This window comes from Sinohyriopsis cumingii, chromosome 2 (assembly GCF_028554795.1).
Source record: "Sinohyriopsis cumingii isolate HCF-2022 chromosome 2, ASM2855479v2, whole genome shotgun sequence".
Classification (NCBI taxonomy): Eukaryota; Metazoa; Mollusca; class Bivalvia; order Unionida; family Unionidae; genus Sinohyriopsis; species Sinohyriopsis cumingii.
In genome coordinates this window covers 36755246-36774994 of record NC_142962.1, presented here as the reverse complement: position 1 = coordinate 36774994, position 19749 = coordinate 36755246, and the positions used below count along the sequence as shown (strand labels likewise).

Genomic DNA, 19749 nt, shown 5'->3' with positions numbered 1-19749 from the left:
TTGTCAAACTTCTTCAAACCCCTTCCCCCCCCCCATTTTGTTGACATAATTAATAGACGACCCCGATGTTTAAATAATCAAACGAATATCGAGGAAACTGAATTAAAAGTCCTGAAACTAGCTAATTAATATAAAAAATTATGATGACATACCAAGAATTTGTCCAACAAAAATACAAAATGGGTAAGAAAGAGCCAAGAGGATGATGCATTGAACATAACAGAAAAATATGGCCTGAAAAATAATTACCTATACGCAATTGTATTTCCTTTATAACACTGAGCAAAATTTCTAAAAAGCATGCATTATTATTGTTATAAAGTAATCATACTCGGCCAGGGTTCGAACCCACGACCTCACGTATCCGAGGCGGACGCTCGGACAACTCGGCCACCGGAGTTGTCAGAATTATTTCGGGAGCTTACAATCGCGGATGAACGCGTGTCCAAGAGGCCTGAGTTGGGAAAAATATGAAACGGGTCAAGGAACTGGGAACCGTAATCTGTCTGCCGGTCTCACATAGCCGTTATCCACCTGCTGAAATGGACAAAGAGTATTAATCTCGCGTTATCGCTCAGCGAGTACAACCCAACTTTGTTCTCTTGATACATGTATTGTCTGACTATATATCACCGTTTGTTTGCACCCTCCCCCCATCAATTTCAATAATGGAAACTTTAATGTGACAAAAAGTGCAAGGAACTTAGGCAATTCATTCATTGATTTACAGTTTCTAGCCTGACTCTGAGTAGAATGTCCCTAACACCGTCACCGTCTGCGCGTTTCACGCTTAACGGAAGTTTTCAATATAATTGACGGACATGTTCGAGAGCCATTTCCAGTTCCTGGACAAGCCCATTTCTAGCAAAGGGGTGTGTGCACGACTAGAAATGTACATACATATGTCGCCTGCTTCCGATAATTACAATGTCGAATCAAGCAAAGGAAAAGAACGACACAACAAATTTGCCTTTGACGTGGATTTAACAAGCGGTTTAATTTCTATGTTCATGTGTGAAAAGGGATATAATTCCAAACTCTCAACCTAATGGTAATTTACGGAATTATCCGACAGTTACCGAATAGGATGAACTACGTCATTGTTGTCTGATGGAAATAAACTAGCAGATAGTGTACGCAATATACGCCGTGTTAGTATGGAAAGTTCGTTCAGCATGAAAGGTACAGGGGATGCCAGTATTAAGTGCCATTCTGGTCTCAGTCAGTTAGAAATTATAAATCAATGATTAAATTGACTTAGTTATGTGCACTTTTTATCATATTAAACGTTTTCATTATGGAAATCGGCAGTGGGGTACAGACAAACGGGGATGTATAGGCAGACTATAGTTCCAAGTGTCTACAGGTAATAGAACGACTTCACTTCATTGTGCCCGGTCATGTGAGCCTAATTCAGGTGTGCTATAAAGCCCAACACATTTTCAATTTTCAGGGTAAATAAGAACCGTAAAAGTAACAGTTTATCTACATTGTTCTGCTAAAATGGACCTAATGGTATGTTGCATAGTCTGTCTTCTGCTTCCTCAATTTCTGTTGTGGAAATACCAGGTAAAGGCCGAATGTGAGATTGCTTCTTTTCGAGTTCAGGAAAATTTTGATCTTTCGAAGGTAAGTTATGAAAAGGTACCTAAACAATTTAGTTAAAACCATATGCATCTATTCAATAGGAAAGTATAATACATATCAGCGGTTTAGGTACATATAGGTATGTGTAGGGTTTAATGGCAGATCAGCATATCATGGCTATATTGTGTCGATAGAAAGTCTAGTACTAAAAATATACAGGGAAAATGCGAAAAACTTTAGGACGGCAGAAGATATATATTAAAATGCAAGCGCTCAGCTCAATACCATAAGAGGCAAAAGGTTTAGGAAGTCGAGAGACTCTGCGAGTAATTTGAAATGTGCTTTATCTGATTCTATACATAAATTGCTATTATTTTGTGTATTTTGGTAGCATTTTTGTCCACAAAAGTAAGAAAAGTTCAATTTACAAAATTGTAATTTACATAGAATGATGTGCGAGCTAATGCTTTTGCGTAAAGGTATCCGTTGCGTCTATAACTTTTGGTCACAATTCTATTACTAAAAGTTGTTCGTTGGTAAAGATATTCAAAACGTCATCTTTTTAAAGTATATGTCGGTAACGACTATCTCCCATTCTAGAAGCTGCTAGAAGGACTGAATTGAAATAATTTAAAGAAATATATTAAAACACAAACATTTTATTAAAAAAAAAAAGTATTGTCTACTTCCACAGAATGCTTTAAGGTGTAAAATGCAGAATTGAGGCATGGGAAAAACAGAGAAGAGAGTATTGTGCGTGTTTATGCGTGCGTGTACAATCTAGTCAGTTCTATCTATTTAACTTTGATTTATTTGATATTAAGCATGAATATTCTAAAAATCCATTTTTTGAAAGACCTTGGACGAAAATCGGTTTAAGAAATCGTTTAAAATTAATAGAAAGCGATAATAAAGATGCACTTGTGCTACATAGAGCCCCATATATATTTGTCTAATTTCATCATCTGTCAGCGTATTTGTTGTTGTAAGTTGTTTAATTTTTAGATATTTTATTACATATTTCTGGGAACATGTGAAAAGTTAAGGATATTTTTTACTTTGCCGAGTCTGATTTAGCGTTCTTTGCATTCTTTTTTCTTGTAAAAATAATAATTTGCGAGAAGAAACATTTGCTGACTGTGTCTGCATAGCGAGTCACCTTATTCTCCTAAGGACATGAAGACTTATCCACAAATGAAACATACATAAACGGGTGTAATAAAACGACGGTAATCAAGGTGACCCCCATAGAGAAATTTCCACCTTTGATATTCGAGTAAATCTTATTATTTGCCTATATTTCACCGTGGATAACTTTACATTTGTCAATACATCACTGTGGGTAACTATACAAGTGCCAAGACAATGTTAACGTGCAGATGGATTCTGCTTGTTGATGTTGCTGCAGAAAGTTGCGTCGTCGGACGGCAAAGCCATCTCTCTGAAAGTTCCTTCACTGATCCAATAATGAGCGGCCGTGGAAACTCGCTGTTGTCATCATGGGTCATGATCAGGTCGGCACGCTATGAAAGATGTAGCTGAATACATTTAGCTGTAATCTCGAGCGATTTAATAAACACCTCAACACCATACTTGCTGCGATACAACATTCGCGGTTCAGTTACTCCACTGCATCTAACACATTGTATCGAAATCCACAATTGACTTGTTCAGTAACTTGCGTCGCAATTGATTGAACATCGGAAAGTGGAACTTCCACGGGAACTTTAAGCATCCGAAGTCCGCGTAAATCACAGATGGAAACTTCATTTTTGGCAGTTAAAATCATGGTCGTCAAGCATCTGTTGCGTGGTGAATAAATGCATGCAATATCTACATGGAAATTTCATCCCATCGTACTTCCTATACAGGTACACCATTCGAGGAAAAATTTATATCCATACGTAAAGACGACGCTCTTCTTTATCAGCTAGCACACGTGCAATATCGTTTCTTCTAGCACGTAAAGGAATATTGATATGCAACTACGATGCTGTTTCAGGAAGTTGCTTCACGGTTGGAAGCGGCTCACCTTCGAGTCCATATAGTGTAGGTATATCTGCCTTTCTCATACCGCTTGGAATCCTTATTCCACGCTCTCGCCTGGATTGCTTAATTTGATTTATAGTCAGCACGCCCGTATATAAAGGGACTCCATTGTTTAATTGCTTATTCCATCAATAATTTTGTGTAGAATTGTCACTTTCCCGTGATCAGAAACCACAATCGCTTCAATCCTGGCTATTAGTTCATTAATTACTGTATTTTGTCGTTGGCAAGACTTTGCGGGTGCTGTATTTTTGTCGTTGGCAAGACTTTGCGGGTGCTGTATTTTTGTCGTTGGCAAGACTTTGCGGGTGCTGGCGATTATAGTCGCAAAACGTATCCAAGTGGTCGGCAAAGCTGTATATGCGACCTTACACCGATGCCACATTTAAGACTTGGTCGAGAACCATGGCCAATACGTAACGCGAGTAAATTTGATTTACAATATTCATAAAAGCATGTTTTGCGTCTGAATTAAATTTTTTTTAAAGGAATACGTCATTGCATTGATTGCATCCCCACTGTCGTTGTGGTATTGCTATATCTACTTAAAGATGATTGCAAATATTGAATACGTAAATTTCTGGCCCCATATTCTTTAAACGGTTTGAAGGAACATCAAGTTTAAAATCAGAAAACATAGATTATTACAACTTTGATTAAAATTAAATTAGAGTCAAAGAGCTTTCATTAACTTTTAAATGTCGGTTCCTCTATTATCCTGCTAAACTTAAATTGTGTTGATTTTCTCCAAGCATAATATCTGAGCTTCGTGTTTTGAGATTATTCTTGAACTTCTAACTTAATTCGAAAATACGGAGACTGGTCTTCTGGACTGTTTTGTAGGCTATGATGTATAATAAACAGCAATTCATTCCGATTTAGATTTAGTTTGTACCATTACAAAGGCTCTAAGCTGATTCAATAAAATAAAATGAAATGAGTAATTGTATCCCGATTCATGTAGTTTTGTCAATCCTAGGTTGACACATTTGCCACGTTCCAAACAACGCGACAGTGATCCGTATTTATTTTGTTTTGCTTGACATCCCAGATACGTAACCTATATATCTGAGAAAGAAATACCGTACATTAAGGATCCATTTGTAATCTTGCCAGTGTAAGTAGTCAGGGCCTGGGTAAGTCTATGGACATAAATAACTGTGACTCTCCTTCTGTATGATATTTGTATATGGCATAGCACTTAAAAAAAAAAATATCGTAGCTTTTTTCAGAACTCGTGGAAATCTGAAATACATATAATTTATGAAACATATATATTTTATTCGAACAGAGGAGCATACATTTCACCCATGCACCTACAGATAAATAGTATGGCAAATAAAGCTGGTTCAATTGAGCGTATTTGAACGTTATATGTGCCCTTTGATCCCTTCATGCCACGTAAAAGAGTAGCCTTGCAATTGATATTTAATCTTGCTGTTGCTTGACGTATGATTTAAGCTATTTTCATTGAAGCTCTAACATGATTGTTGTCTGGGGGTCCCAAATAGTGTCATCTTGCTCGTCTTTGAAACCAAACATAAGTTTTCTTTCTGGCATTTGAAAAATATTATCTTGTTTGCGCATATATATTGTTGCGTTCGTTATTTTTTCTCAAATTTTCTATATATTTTCTAATACCGAGTCGCTTATTGGTTTTCAAAAATGTTTCTCGAAGTTATAATTTGTTTTTTTTGTGTGTAATGTATTATTTAAGCCAGGGTAGGTCGTCTTAAAAATTGACCATTAATGTTTTATGTTTATTGTATTTCTAACATGATGGTAGTCTAGGGGTCTCTAACGGTGTCATCTTGCCCGTGTTTCAAACCAAACGTAAGTTTTTAGGGTAAATTACGAGCTTACTTTCTGCACAATTTAGGTTCTGGAAAAGTCCATTTTCAGTGATACAAAGAGTGTAAACACTCTGTCGACTACGTCCAATATTTGCAATGTCCATATATTTTTATATCTTGAAAACAGTACAAAATAAAAATAGCAAGATTTGAAGCTCTTGTGTGCATTGTTTCAGAAGTTTGTAACACTCAAAGTTGAGGACATTTACGGAATTACCCTGCACATATCGCAGCTGATGAACAAATTCAACACCCAAATGAAACAACAACAACAAAAAACGACTCGCCTATATAAATATACCGTCCGTGTTAGTATAGAAACACCCTTTTGAAACGTGAACAAGATGACAGTGTTAGAAAATCCCTAGACCATAATCAGGTTAGAAACTATAAATAGATGAACGAGATGACTAAGGTTTGGGGATATTTTTATATCCTTGATGTTTTTCATTTTTAAAATCGGTAGGGGATACAAATTGTCGGCAAAAACTACAGGATACTCATGCGACGACTTAGCCTTATTTATTCCTGTATAGATTGTACTCATCTACGGTATGCAACAAGTAAAAACGCTATTTACGATGTAAACCCTATTTATCCCTGTATAGAATGTACTCATCTACGGTATGCAACAAGTAACAAAGCTATTTATGATGTTAACCCTATTTATCCCTGTATAGAATGTACACATCTACTGTATGCAACAAGTAACAAAGCTATGTACTATGTTGTCCCTGTATCAAATGCACAAACTATGGGATGTAACAAGTAACAAAGCTAGTCGCGATGTTAACCCTATGTATCCCTGTATGGAATGTATTCTACTACGGGATATAAGAAGCAACAAAGCAAGTCGCGATGTTAACCCTGTTTATTCCTGTATATATTGTGTTCTACTACGGGATTTAACAAGTAACAAAGCTATTCACGATGTTAACCCTATTTATCCCTTTATATGGAATGTACCAAGTAACAAAGCTGTTCACGATGTTAACCCTATTTATCCCTTTAAATGGAATATACCAAGTAACAAAGCTATTGATATTAGACTTATTTATCACTGCATATAATGCGCACAACTACTTGTTATTACAAGTAACGAAGCTATTCACATACAAAATGTCTAAATGTGTATCCCTCCATAACAAACACCCAATATCTAGCAGTAACAAGGTTATTCCATTTTCCTGCTACGTTGTTTGGCTTGGAGTCAATCGATTTCTAAAAGGTGAACAAGAGTTTATGCACCGAGTCCTCTCAACGAAATAGATTAAGTATATACAAACAAGACCAAACGTGATTGTGCAAAATCCAAGTCTATTTCAAACAATGTTTGTTTGTATATGGGTCAATGGCCCCGTTCTGATGTGTCAACACCGTTGTCTGCATTTTTGCGCGACAATTAAACATATGTGTCTTCCACTAAATGAATGGCTCAAGCTAGGTCAGAGTTTAGATAGATGTCACTTCTACCTACAAAGGCCAAGAGGGAGAAGTTTGAACTCACAGGAAAACTTGGTTTGGGTTGATAAAATATGTATGATATGTATGTATGTATGTATGTATGTATGTATGCATGTATGTATGTATGTATGCATGTATGTATGTATGTATGGATGTTGTATGTATGTATGTATGTATGTATGTATGTATGTATGTTGTTGACTGTCTGGATAAATTAATACAAGTTAATATGCAATGCGTTATTATCTGGTTACCTTATTCTCTATTATGTTAATGTGTTTTACTTATGTCTTCAAAAAATCGAGCAAACTTTCAATATATCTGTAAAAGTATGGTTATGAAAGAACGATTGAGGCAAGATGTAGAGAAATTAGATACGTATAAAGCAGACATTAAATAAATCCAGTAAATCACTATCATCATCATCACTGACGGCTCATTCTCAAGAGACCATGTAAGTAGCACCCTTGGAGTGTCGTCTGTCTCTGGGGTTTTGGCAACGTCTGCTGTGGATGTGCAGGCCTATGTGCGAGTGACAGTCCCTATTACAGTTGGTGCAGAGGTACTGGGAAGTCTGAGTAGCTGTGTTTGCTGACCGCTCTTCTTTCTCTCACGTTTCTCTGCCGCCAGCTGGCCTTTCCTCACATCAGCGACTGCTATGCCCTTACGGACCGTCTGTCTCCAGGTGCCTCTGTCCTCAGCCTGCTCTTCCCAGCGTCAGGTGAAATGTCGAATGCTTTCATGTCCCTCTTGGACTTATCCTTCAAACCGAGTGAGGAGAGGCCGAGTCTTCTGGTGCCAGTGGCCAGCTGTCCATATAGGATGTCCTTTGGCAGCCTCCCATCCTCCATGCGTTGGACGTGTCCCAACCATTGAAGGCGGAGTTTTCTCAGCAGGGAGTACATGCTGGGGATACTTGCACGCTGCTTTTCAGGATGCGTTTTAGGCACCGTATATAGAAGGAGTTGAGCCGAAGCTCTTACCACATCTATGTGCTCCAGGTCTCACTTCCATATAGGAGGGTGCTGAGAACGCAAGCATGGTAGACTTGGATCTTGGTGTGCTCTGTTTTCCCACATTCTCTTCATTAGTCATGCCATGCTGGTGTTTGCCTTTCCAAGCCTTCTGTCCAGCTCCACATCGAGCGAGAGAGTGTTGCTGATGGGTAACCCCAGGTAAGTAAAATTGTTGACTGCTTCCAGGGTGACACCGTGCACTTTGCCAACGATGAGCTTGAGCGAGATCCCTCTGTAATTGTTACAGCCACTGCGGTCGCCCTTGCTTTTGTAAATGGTCACAATGGTGGGGTAGCGCATATCTTGGTGGACTTCTCCTTCCTCTCAGCAGAGGCAGAGTAGCTCATGCAGCTGCTGAAGCAATGTCGGTTTCCCACGTTTTGATAGCTTTAGGCGATATGTTTTCGCTACCTGGTGCTTTGTCGTTTGGAAGGGAGTCGATGGCTTTGCTGAGTTCCTCTAAGGTGGGCACGTTGTCGAGTTCCACCATGGTGGGCAGTTTCTGTATCCTGCTAAGGGCCGTAACGGTGACAAGTTTTTCGGGAGTATAGCTCCGAGTAGTGCTCCACCCAACTGGCCAACTGTTGCTCGCGGTCTGTGATCTTTTATCCTGTCAGAGATTTCGGGGGGTGGGAGGCGAGCCCCTTAACTGTAGGAATTAGAGCCTTCTTGATGACACTACGTACATTGGATGTTTCCAGACTCGGCACTGCGGTGGATTCCTTCACACAGTTGCTGCTAGTACTCGTTCGCACATTGTCAACTGATGCATTTAGTGATGCTTTGGGCACTTCTGAGGGAAGAAATCGTCCGTTTTTGGGGCATTTTTGTAGGCTATGAAGGCTTTTCGTTTGTCCTTAATTATTGGTTCCATCCTTAAAAGGTGTGCCTTGAGCCAGTCCTGACTAGGCCGTTCCCTCTTGCCAAACGTGGACAAGGCTGTGCTATAGATGGCACCCTTCATGGCTTTCCACTTGGCTGTGACATCGTGCTCTGGCAGGTCCTGGGAGAGCCTGGTCCAGGGCGGACACATACTCCTCCAATTTGGAGGGGACCGACATCTGAGTAGTGTTGATGCGAGGAGGACCTTTTGGTTTTGAGTGGTGTAGTGTGTTGGCTGTAAGCGCACCCTGTTAATCACGAGGGCGTGGTCGGAGTCGCAGTCAGCACTGTGGTAGCTTCTGGTGGAGAGGACGCTGTTCAGGGCAGAGCGCCTGGTGATGACAAAGTCGAGTTGGTTCTAGCGGTGAGACCTGGGGTGTTTCCATGACAATTTGTGTTGTGGATTACACTTGAAGAAGGTGTTTATAACGTACAGGTAATGGTAGGTGCACAGCTCCGGCAGTCTCTGACCGTTTTCATTGGTCTTTCCAGTGCCACGATGTCAGAGGCAGTCAAACCATGACTCGTGGTCCACACCTACTCTGGCATTAAAGTCGCAGAGGAGGAATAGTGGCTCGTCTTTAGGGCATCTTTTGATATGTTCGTCCAGATACCCACAGAACGGATTCTTTGTGTCTTCTGAAGACGTGAGGATGGGGGCGTAGACACTGAAGATGTTGACAGAACCTGCAGTAGTGGCAAGGTGGATGGACAAGAGACGCTCAGATCCCCCTGGGGAAGGCTCAACTGAGGCCAGGAGGGTGTTTATGATGGCGAAGAAGGTGTAGTTTTCTTCTCTTAGGAAGCCGCTGGAGGAGAGCCTGGTTCCTTGGAGGGCAGCTATGCTGACATTTAGTCTGGTGAGCTCACTGTCGATGATGGCCGTCTTCCTGGTGTCATCCACCTCTCTGAGGTAGTCAGAGATGCCTTTACACATGGTACGTACGTTCCAGCTTGCGAATCGAAGAGCTGAAGTCTTCTTTCTTGGTTTCTTGTTTCCTTTGTTTGGTGCGGAATTTCCGTCTGTTTGTCACACTGAGCAACACACTGAGGTCCAGGCACCCACTGGAGCAGTCAGTTGTTGACGGGCCAACACCTTACTGACCGGGAGCTGCACGGCTTGAGGCGGGCGGTAGTCGACCAGTGGGACGCGATGACCCCTCGCACCATCAAAGCTGACCCGTGACGCTCCTTCCCTACGCCAATCGGGTGGGACTTATAACCCGTAGACTGCCAGCTTCCGTGTTGTTTCCAACTGTAGATTACATGCGCAGTGTGCAGTTCCTCTGCACACGTCAGTGATGTGGCAGTGATCACGAACTTTGACATCGTTGGACGGAAAGCTATCTCTCTGAAATTTCCTTCACTGATTCAGCAATTAGTGGCATCGGAAAAGACTAAGCAAAACATTTAGAATACACACAAATACGATTTCAATGAAGCCAATGGAAGGATATCTATCCCAAGACGAGCAACGCACAATATATATACTGAAATACATATAAAAACAGAACGCATGAATAAAAAGTAATTGAAAGCCAAACGCAAAAGCTCTAAACAAAGACATGATATCCAGCAAAGATATTAAAAATTAAACAAGCAAATAAATCTGTAAAGAAAATTCCATCTAAAACTTTGTACAAGAAACATAAGCAAACATGTTCATAATACAAATAATAAGCAATATACAAGACAATAAACTAGAAAACTAAACATGAAGCCAAGTAAGGTAGCCACAGAAACTTATTTACTGGTATTTACATAGAGATCATTTACACAATACTCTTCCAGGTTAACAAATGAACAGAGATTCAAAATTGTTACATTCTGAGCTTGTTCTTCGTTTGATTTGGTAAACGAAGGTATTAAAATGGAACTGTAAATACATTGTTCTGCTGAGATGGACCGGTAGTAACCCACATGGTCCCTCTTCTCATTCATCATTTTATTTTGTGTAAGTAACAAGTTAAGACCAAATGCGAACTTGTTTCTTTTCAAGTTCAGAAAACTTAGGATTTTACGAGGGTGAGTTATGAAAAGGTACTTAAACATTTTGGTTAAACTATAATTCAAGGCAGAGGCTAATGTACATGTACGTATGTATATGAATTTAATGCACAACAGCCGAATCATGGCGATATAGTGCCGATTGTAAGTTCAGTTCTTAGAAAAATTACCGCTAAAATTAGGAAACACTTTAGGACATTAAAAGCAAATTATTCAAGTGCAAGCACTTAGCCTAATACTATCAGCAGTGGAAACGCTAGGGAGTTAAGGTACAAGCTGCCCTGAACAATTTGAAATGTGCTTTAGATGTTTCTGATTCTATGCAGAACTGGGTAATTTGTGTGTAGTTTTCGTGGTATTTCTGTCCACGAAATATGAGATATAGGTCAATTTACACAATTGATTACGAAGAATAATATTCGAGTGTGTTGGTTTTGAGTAAAGGCATCCGTGCCCAAAATTTGGTCATTACACTATAATTCAGCATTTCTAGTATTGACTAAAAAATTGAAATTATCAGTCAGTTTCTTGAAGAAATGACATTTAAAGTATATTCCCAAATAAAACTTTCTGCTTTAATAATGGTTTAAATAAGCTTATGAAAATCCAACGTACCAGGTGACTTTGTTATTTCCTCCTTTGCAATTGTATGCGGACTGGTTCTTCTTTTGATTATACTGGTTCCTCTAGAATGTGGTGGGAACCAATACTTGAAGCTAGTAACAAGTGAACTTAGTGATACAACAGCGGTGGGACATCTTCTAGGTTGACTGTTCTGCTGCTAAAACGATCATTAATCGATAATAAATCAGACATTTTCCTATGCAATTATATCTAAAAATCATCTGTTTAAGGTATGTGCAGGTAACTACCATTTATCAGTTGGTTGTAAAATTGTATGGAAACTACTGGAAAGGCTGAATTTTGCTGACTAAAGCTATCCGCATGTTGCTACGCACAGACAACGCTAGACAGAGAAACTACATGAAATCGTATTCTTTAACATATTTTGAAACACAAACAAAAGATAATTCAGCACTTACAGAGAGCATTTCTTAAAATGTAAAATGCAGAATTGAAATATGAGATGCAAAGACACGCAAATATTTCGTGTGTATGTGTGTGTGTGGGTGTGTTGCGCGTCTGATGCAAAATGATGTCTACTAGGTTAAGTTTTATAATTTGTATCGAGTATGATGATATTAAAACTTATTTCATGCCCTCGAATGGCCCTTGCTTGAAAAGATCATTAAAAGGTAAAAAAATTAATGTAATTTAAAGGCCCTACATTTCAAACAATATCTTAGACTGGCAAGTGTTGGAAAAGCAACCAGTGAAGCAGCTAAAATGAAACAAACAAAACAACAAAACAAACCAATCAGGATTGAATCAAGCTAGTCTCAAAACAGATTTGGACCTAATAAAGCCTGTGCTGCACCATATATGCATGATACTAGCCAGCAAGTGCAGAACATTCCTGAGAGAGTTGCTAATATTCCACCAGGAAAGGCCATTTCAAAACCAAATGAGAATGAAATGAAACAAAATAAAACTAGAGCCCTCTTAAAGACGGACTGCACTATCGCCCAATATGGAAATCGTTTTCGAGATAGATATGGAAAGGATATGGAAATGCTGTATGTGCTCTAGAAGAAGTTGTTGTTGTTGTTGTTGTTGTAGGGTTTAAAGCCATTTTTCAGATCACGATAGGCTATACATAGCGGCCAGTATTATTGGTGGAGGAAGAACCCAAGAAACTCCCCGGAAAGAACCACCGACCCACGATAAACTACTGGCAAGGTTTCTCACATACCCACATTAGCCGGATCCGAGACTCGAACCCACGCAGACAGAGGTAAAATGGCAGTGATCCGTAACGGAGAGCGCTTTAGACCACTCGGCCACTCGGGGTCCCCTCTAGAAGAAGAACATTGTTGTACTTAGTGCTATTTATAAGAACAGACTCTGGACAATTGACTTTGTTGTGTAAATTTATCAAGTCTTTGAGAGAAGAAGTTACAGAAAGTCTGAACTTCGGTAAATTTCGTCCATTTTACATGATGAAAGTACTGTATCGGTATAAGAAGCAATGTATGTAAGATACAGTTAAAATATAAAACAACAAATTAAGACCTTTAAAGAGATACATATTTTATACGTTAATTCTTTTGCTTTCTTCTATGCATTAAAAATGTTCTAGGCAAGAATCTGAAATTATGTGACTTTTAAAAATATAGGTAGAACAAGTGAATTTTCTGAAAGTGATTAAAATATTTAATCAGACCAGTGAGTCATGATATATATGGACAACATGACAACGGAAAATTTTTAGAAAGAAGTTGACATGGATGAAAATAAATAATTACAACAAAACTAAAACTCGAGATAAATAGAGAGAGGTTAGAGAAACAGAGAAAACACCAAAATTGTAACACCTCCGGAGGAGAAAATAAGTTTTCACTTTTTAATACAAATATGGGTGTGTTTGAACAAAGTTTAATTTTCAGTTGATGAATAATCAATGCTTCCATTGAAATTCCTGAATTTTAATTTTGAAGGTTCGTCTCTTACTTTCCTGCTTGTTTTAGGTTCCAATATAGTTGCTTTTTTAATTCGTTTCTTTTATTTTTCTAGATGCTACATATTTTTGTTAAAAATGCTTCACGTACCTATTTTTGACTCTGCATAAATTGGTCTTGTATAAAGAAACAAGACGCTTTCCCTTACAAAGAAATAATGCTATAAAATGATGGTCGATTGCTAACACTAGAAATGTTAACAATAAAAATTGAGGCAAGGATCTCAGTGGTGCAAAGGGAATACTTGCTGCAATCTTTACAAGAATCAAATTATGATGCTGTCCAAAATGTTGTATTTCTGTTTACTTTAAAATGTTGAATGTATATTTTTGTACGTTGTCATATTTTCAGCTATACATGAACGTGAAAAGATAGGCGAACTGTCTATCGGATCATCGCTCGGCCATTTCCATCAATATTGAGTATTAACCTTGAAAGTTGTTATACAAATACACATTAGGCTGATCGTGTTCTGATTGAAACTTTGTCTCCTACCGCCTATACTGTCCTATAAAATCAAACATGGTTCCGAATATATACCCAATGGCGGGAATCTGAGGTTTCTTTCTCGACGGGAAAGACGGGGTATGTTCATATTGGCAAACTGTGTGAATGCACATTATTATAAGTCTCAATATTTTTTAATTGCAGTACGTTGGGAAGTGGTACGAACAGAAGTGGCTTGCTCAGAGTTATATACCTCCAAGCGAATTGTTTCAAGATTATACTCACTACTATGTACTCAACCCAAACAGCTCAGTCACTATATTTATAAGCGGAAGGTATAGAAAATTCGTTACATCTTTAATTTATAGACACACACACACACACACACACACACACACACACACATAAATATATATATATATATATATATATATATATATATATATATATATATATATATATATATATATATATATATATATATATATATATATATATATATATATATATATATATATATATATATATATATATATATATATATAATTTTTCCGTTTGATTGCATATAGACCGTGTATGGTTTGTTAACTGCAAATATTTGCCTGAGCACAAGTAAATAGTTTGAGACGTATGGTCAAAAATCTCTCCTGAGTGCTCCGGTAGTCATTTGCAGCATGTATCATCATTATTCTTAAACGATTAATTACAAATTGAAACAAGATTTTATTTAACAAAAAGGGAAAGAAGAAGACTGTACATACTATATCATTTGAAACATTAGTCAATGAGTTAGTCGTGAATTTGATAAAATGGAATCTATAAGAAAAAAATGTTCTCGTGTAATTTTGAACTGTAAGTACACCTGATGCCAAAAAATCACACTCATCAAACTTGCTGGTATCGGAACGATCATATTCATATAAGAACTTAAAACGTAAAAGTTACGATTGATAGCTGACTGTCTTAGTCAATATCCTTCGCTCTTGATCATAATTATCCCTTGGTTTCTTATTTAATGATAGTCGTTCTAAATAAATGAATTATTAAGTTTTGGTGGCACAAGTTAGATGTTTTAATAAAAAAATATCACTCTTTCGCAAATCCTATAACGCGTATTCATCAACTTCTTAATCTTTTAAATCACATTTTTCGACTTTGAAAAGTCTTTCTAATATGCACAGACAAAGAACGTTCGATGAATGAATGATACAACTCAAAAATGTCTTGTTAATTATCTGTTTTCTTTCATTTACACACTTGCAGATCCCCAGAAAACGTCAGTGTATGTTTTCATTATGTGGCCCTGCTGGAGCAGACGACAGTTCCTGGAAAGCTCAGATTCACCCGATATTTCAACCAATCATGCAAGTTTCTATGCAATAAATGCTTTTAATACTAAACAACCACACAAGCAATGGAAGAATGGAACAAAGTTAGGAGCGTTTTGTTTTTGTTTTGGTTTGATTCTTGAAGGAAAGCTCTACTGTATCAACGACATAAACTATATTTAAGAACTATGAAAATGTGAAGGAGTTTTTCGTGTCCCCAGTCGTCAATGAAGTTTTGCAGGATTATAATGTGGGAAATCACTACGAGTATTAATAATCATTGTTGGATAGAATTTTGATAATTGTTTTTAAATAGAAGGAATGCTTGCAAACCATAATAAATCATCGGAAATTAAAATATAGCCCAGTATTGCATTAATGTATATATACCAAATTTTGTTTTAATTCTATAGATTTTAAACTAGTTTTCAGTCAGGACCAGTTCAATCTATAAACGTTTTGCAGTCACTATTCTTCTCCAACTCATAATGTTATGTATATTTAATTTGTATTTGCTAGTTTTTATCCATGTTTATAAGTTATAATTGTATTTTGTACTTGACCATGTCCAGCATCATATTATGTTGTACCTGATTAATACCATCTATTTTTGTTAACAAATAATACATAGCTAATATTTTTCCTCTATAAGTGTGGGCTAAAAAGTAGGATATTTATCAATGGAAGTAAAAATATATATTAGGTCTGGGTCATGTTTATTGGAATTCCTAAAAATACATAGCGTGCCTGATGTTTATCACGATCTATATTATAATTTTAGTAATAGAATCTTCTAGAATGGAACTTTCCATTAAGTAATAGTTTTTTTAATAGAAAATGCTAATTCTGATCTAGGTCAAATAGAGGGCTTTATAATATTGTTTACATATAAAATACTCATTTGTTCTGTAAGATCTTGAAACAGAATCATGTTTTGTGTTCAGTATTTTACTTGGGCTTGGAATTTATTTATTCAAATTATTTATTCACTGGAAATACAACGTGCTCATAGAAAATATACTCTGACAGAAACATTAATTTGGACACTTCAGGTCATTGCTACATTAATACATTCGATACCAGAGGTATATTAACATCTTCAGCATTTTATATTATTTAGAATACCACTGAACTTTAATTGAACTTTATTCAATAGGACTGGGGATAACACTTTTTCGACTACATGTATTTGGGATTTAATTCGCATTACTGTGAGTTCTTTTAAAATGATAACTTGTATTCTAGGGAACTAAATTATTTGTTGAATTTTATATTATAAAGCTTTTTAGTTTTCGTTCTTTTCTATTTCTTAATCTAAAACCATAGAGTCATAATAATAATAATAATAATAATAATAATAATAATAATAATAATTATTATTATTATTATTATTATTATTATTCCAGACTCAGACCTTATCGACTATTGGGTGGTGAGTACAGACTACGATCATTATGCCTTTATATACGGCTGTGAGAAGCAGAATGCCCAGGGGCAGTGCACCTACCAGGACTCCTGGGTGTGGAGTAGGACACCCACTCTCCCTGCCAGCTACTGGACACTGGTCAATAATTCCATGCAGGCCGTCTGTGTTAACTATTCTAGATACCTCGATACCAAACAAAACAACGGTAAGTACATGTGTATAATTAATTTCAATAAATTTGTACAAGACTTGACACTTATTATCACATTGTTAATGCAAACTAAATAATGTAAACTGATCTCTGTTGTATGATTTAAAGGTTTCTGGATTTGACTACCATTAACAAATAGACAGATGGTAAGATTTGTTTATTGCTATCCGCTTATAACTATGGGTTACACAAAACGCATAATCTTGTATGAATGATTGACATGGCTTACACATGCGCATCCGAATTTTTTTCAAATCTAGTGTTTAAACGTATTCTAGACTGAATTATTAACAGTTTTCATTCAGAAATAATTTCTTAACTATATCAGAAGTAATAGACCTAGCGTCTGAAGCAGTGTTGGGGGGTGGGAGTTGGAGGAGTATTTAAAAAGTTCTGAATATTTTTGTACGTCTTTAATGCTTGTGTGAACCTGTCAGCAAATTCAATTTCGATCGATAGACACACAAAAAAATTCTTTAAAATTCCTTGCAGCTGCATGTGCAGTACGCCTGACACCTTGCAGATACATTCGTGTCAGGTTACATAAGGAAATGACAGTAAGGTAAAAATGATGGAGAAAACTTGGTGAGCTGGAAGTGTCTGCTGCGAACGAGTCGATTCATGACGATCATCGATAAACAGTGGTAGATATTTCTTTTATCATGGAAACTAATTCGTCAGCTGTTTTTGATATTTTGATGAATCATTTGATGCTCAGAAATGTTTTGCAAGATGGGTTCTGCAGTTGTTGTCGACTGATGGAACACACGCGAAGGTTGCATTGAAATGCAGCTCGCCAGGTACGAAGAGCGTGAATATGGGCGCTTAGATTATATTGTTACTGGTAATCAAACATGGATTTAATTTTGGGAACCCTGTTTAAGAGTTAAGAGAAAATAATACAGCTTGGATCGGAGAAAGTAGGCAGAAACCACAAATCACTCGACATAGTCGGACTGTCAAGAGAGTTTTACACCTAGTATTTTTAATGCATAAGGTCCGGCCACCAAGGTACCTGTGTCTGACAGTACTGGTGTCAATAGCCATTATATGCCTCAAAAAAGGTATCGAAAATTATGAAACACTACCGAACCACCGACAGGGCAAAGGTTTTCGAAGTATCAATCTACTACATGACAACGTAGCGGTGCAAACATCCGCCATCTTGTCATACTTCTTGATGGATCACAAGTAATATCGAGCCACGTTATAGCCACAAATGGTAACTCGTGTGTTAGAAAGGATAAAAAGATTATAGCATCTACGGGGAAATTAACACTAGGTTGTCATGATGAAATGTGCAGTTTCACATGATGCGTCGTTTTGGTTAGAAATGTAATAGTGTAACATGCTGGGTTTATTTGGTAAGTTTGTCTGCCCTCTAAATAAAATAATTATTCTATCGTAGGTTTATTATGTGGGTTTTTAAAAAATTCAAACCGGAAATATCAGATTCTCACTAAATCATTGTTATGTATATTATTGGAAATAAGTCTGGAAGAAAAATTCCTATGTCAAACTAGCAAGATTGGGTTTTTTGAAACCCCCGCTACAACTATTAGATCCCACTGTAAATAAAGCAAAACATCAAGACCATCTATAATGTGCCTACCCACCCCTACCCTTTTTTCTTCAATCAAAACTACCATTCCCTTATTTTCCTGATAATTCGTTTAATTTTTCTGGTGACCGCACAAAGTAGGGTATGAAAGAAGGGGCATGGAAAAAATAAAATTTAAATCCTGATAAACAAATAACCTTTCCCCACTACTCTACAACAATATGGTCCACTTAGAAATAAAGTAAAACCATTAGCTGTTCTATAATATTCCAGCCATATCATCCCATCGTATTTTCTTTCTTTCCAAGTAGACTGACAGAATATTAACTACTTTAAAAAGCCTATTTGACACATACCAAAACTTCTGTGTTCATGAGTCTAAGTAGCAGTATAAACTGGGTCCTCAGACACTGTTGATTTAACAGTGGCCAGCTTTATGCAAACATACTACTTGCTACCAGAAAGTCGGGCCAATTTGTCACCTCATTAGTAAAACGACCGATCTGGCGAGTATGCCATTGAATGTTCTTTTGTTATTTTAAGTTTGTTTTGTAAAATGCTGCAATTAATATATGCAGTAATTTTCAGTGAATGAATTTAGAATCGCTAAAATTTGCAGCACCCCCTTCAAATTTATACAGAATATAAGTCATGAAACCTATAAGCATTTCTAACATAGTGTTTGCCCATATCACCATACCCCCCACAAAAAGATAGTAACCTAATGTTGGTTTCCTCTTGTACTCCAAAATGTCAAAAATAGTAGTAGTAGTGGTACTAGTACCACTTTTGCTACTATTGATAATAATAATAATAATAATAATAAATAACTACCAAACCGTTTTCTCTTTATTCACTCGACTGAGAAATTATAAAAATTATGAAAATAGTAACGGGGTGTCCTTTTTTATAAACAAAAGCATGGCAGGTGAGGAAATGAACATAAGAGGGGCCAAATATTTTACTTTATATTTATTCGTTTCAGAGTGCACAGTGGGTAAGTGATCTTCATAACTTTGACATTCTTAGAACCATTATTCGTTATACAATTGAAATAAGATGAGGTTTGACACGTTTCTGCCATCTCTCATTCAGAAATCAAACTATCGATTTCATGTATTTGAAATGTTGTTTTACATGAATCTGATTCAAAATGTGCATTATTTTATTCACAACATCGGAAACTTCATATTTAAGCAGTTTAAAGAAATGCTAAACAAGCTGAATTATAAATAAATTATATTCACTTAATTTTATTTTCATCTCTTTTTTGCTCTTAGATTGATATGAACTCTTTGTCGAGTAAGATGCTAATTACAGTGGAGCAGGAACGAACGAT

At 37.0% G+C, this 19749-nt stretch overlaps 1 protein-coding gene across 1 annotated transcript; it reads left to right on the top strand.

Annotated features, from left to right (window-relative positions):
• The first annotated feature begins 1129 nt into the window (after window positions 1–1129).
• LOC149804645 (retinol-binding protein 4-like) lies at window positions 1130–19695 on the top strand. The gene is made up of 5 exons (XM_089933161.1): window positions 1130–1629; window positions 14089–14219; window positions 15148–15248; window positions 16619–16843; window positions 19691–19695. Exons 1-5 carry the CDS (start codon window positions 1504–1506, stop codon window positions 19693–19695), a joined length of 588 nt encoding a protein of 195 aa, XP_089789287.1. The 5' UTR covers window positions 1130–1503.
• Window positions 19696–19749: the final 54 nt, after the last annotated feature.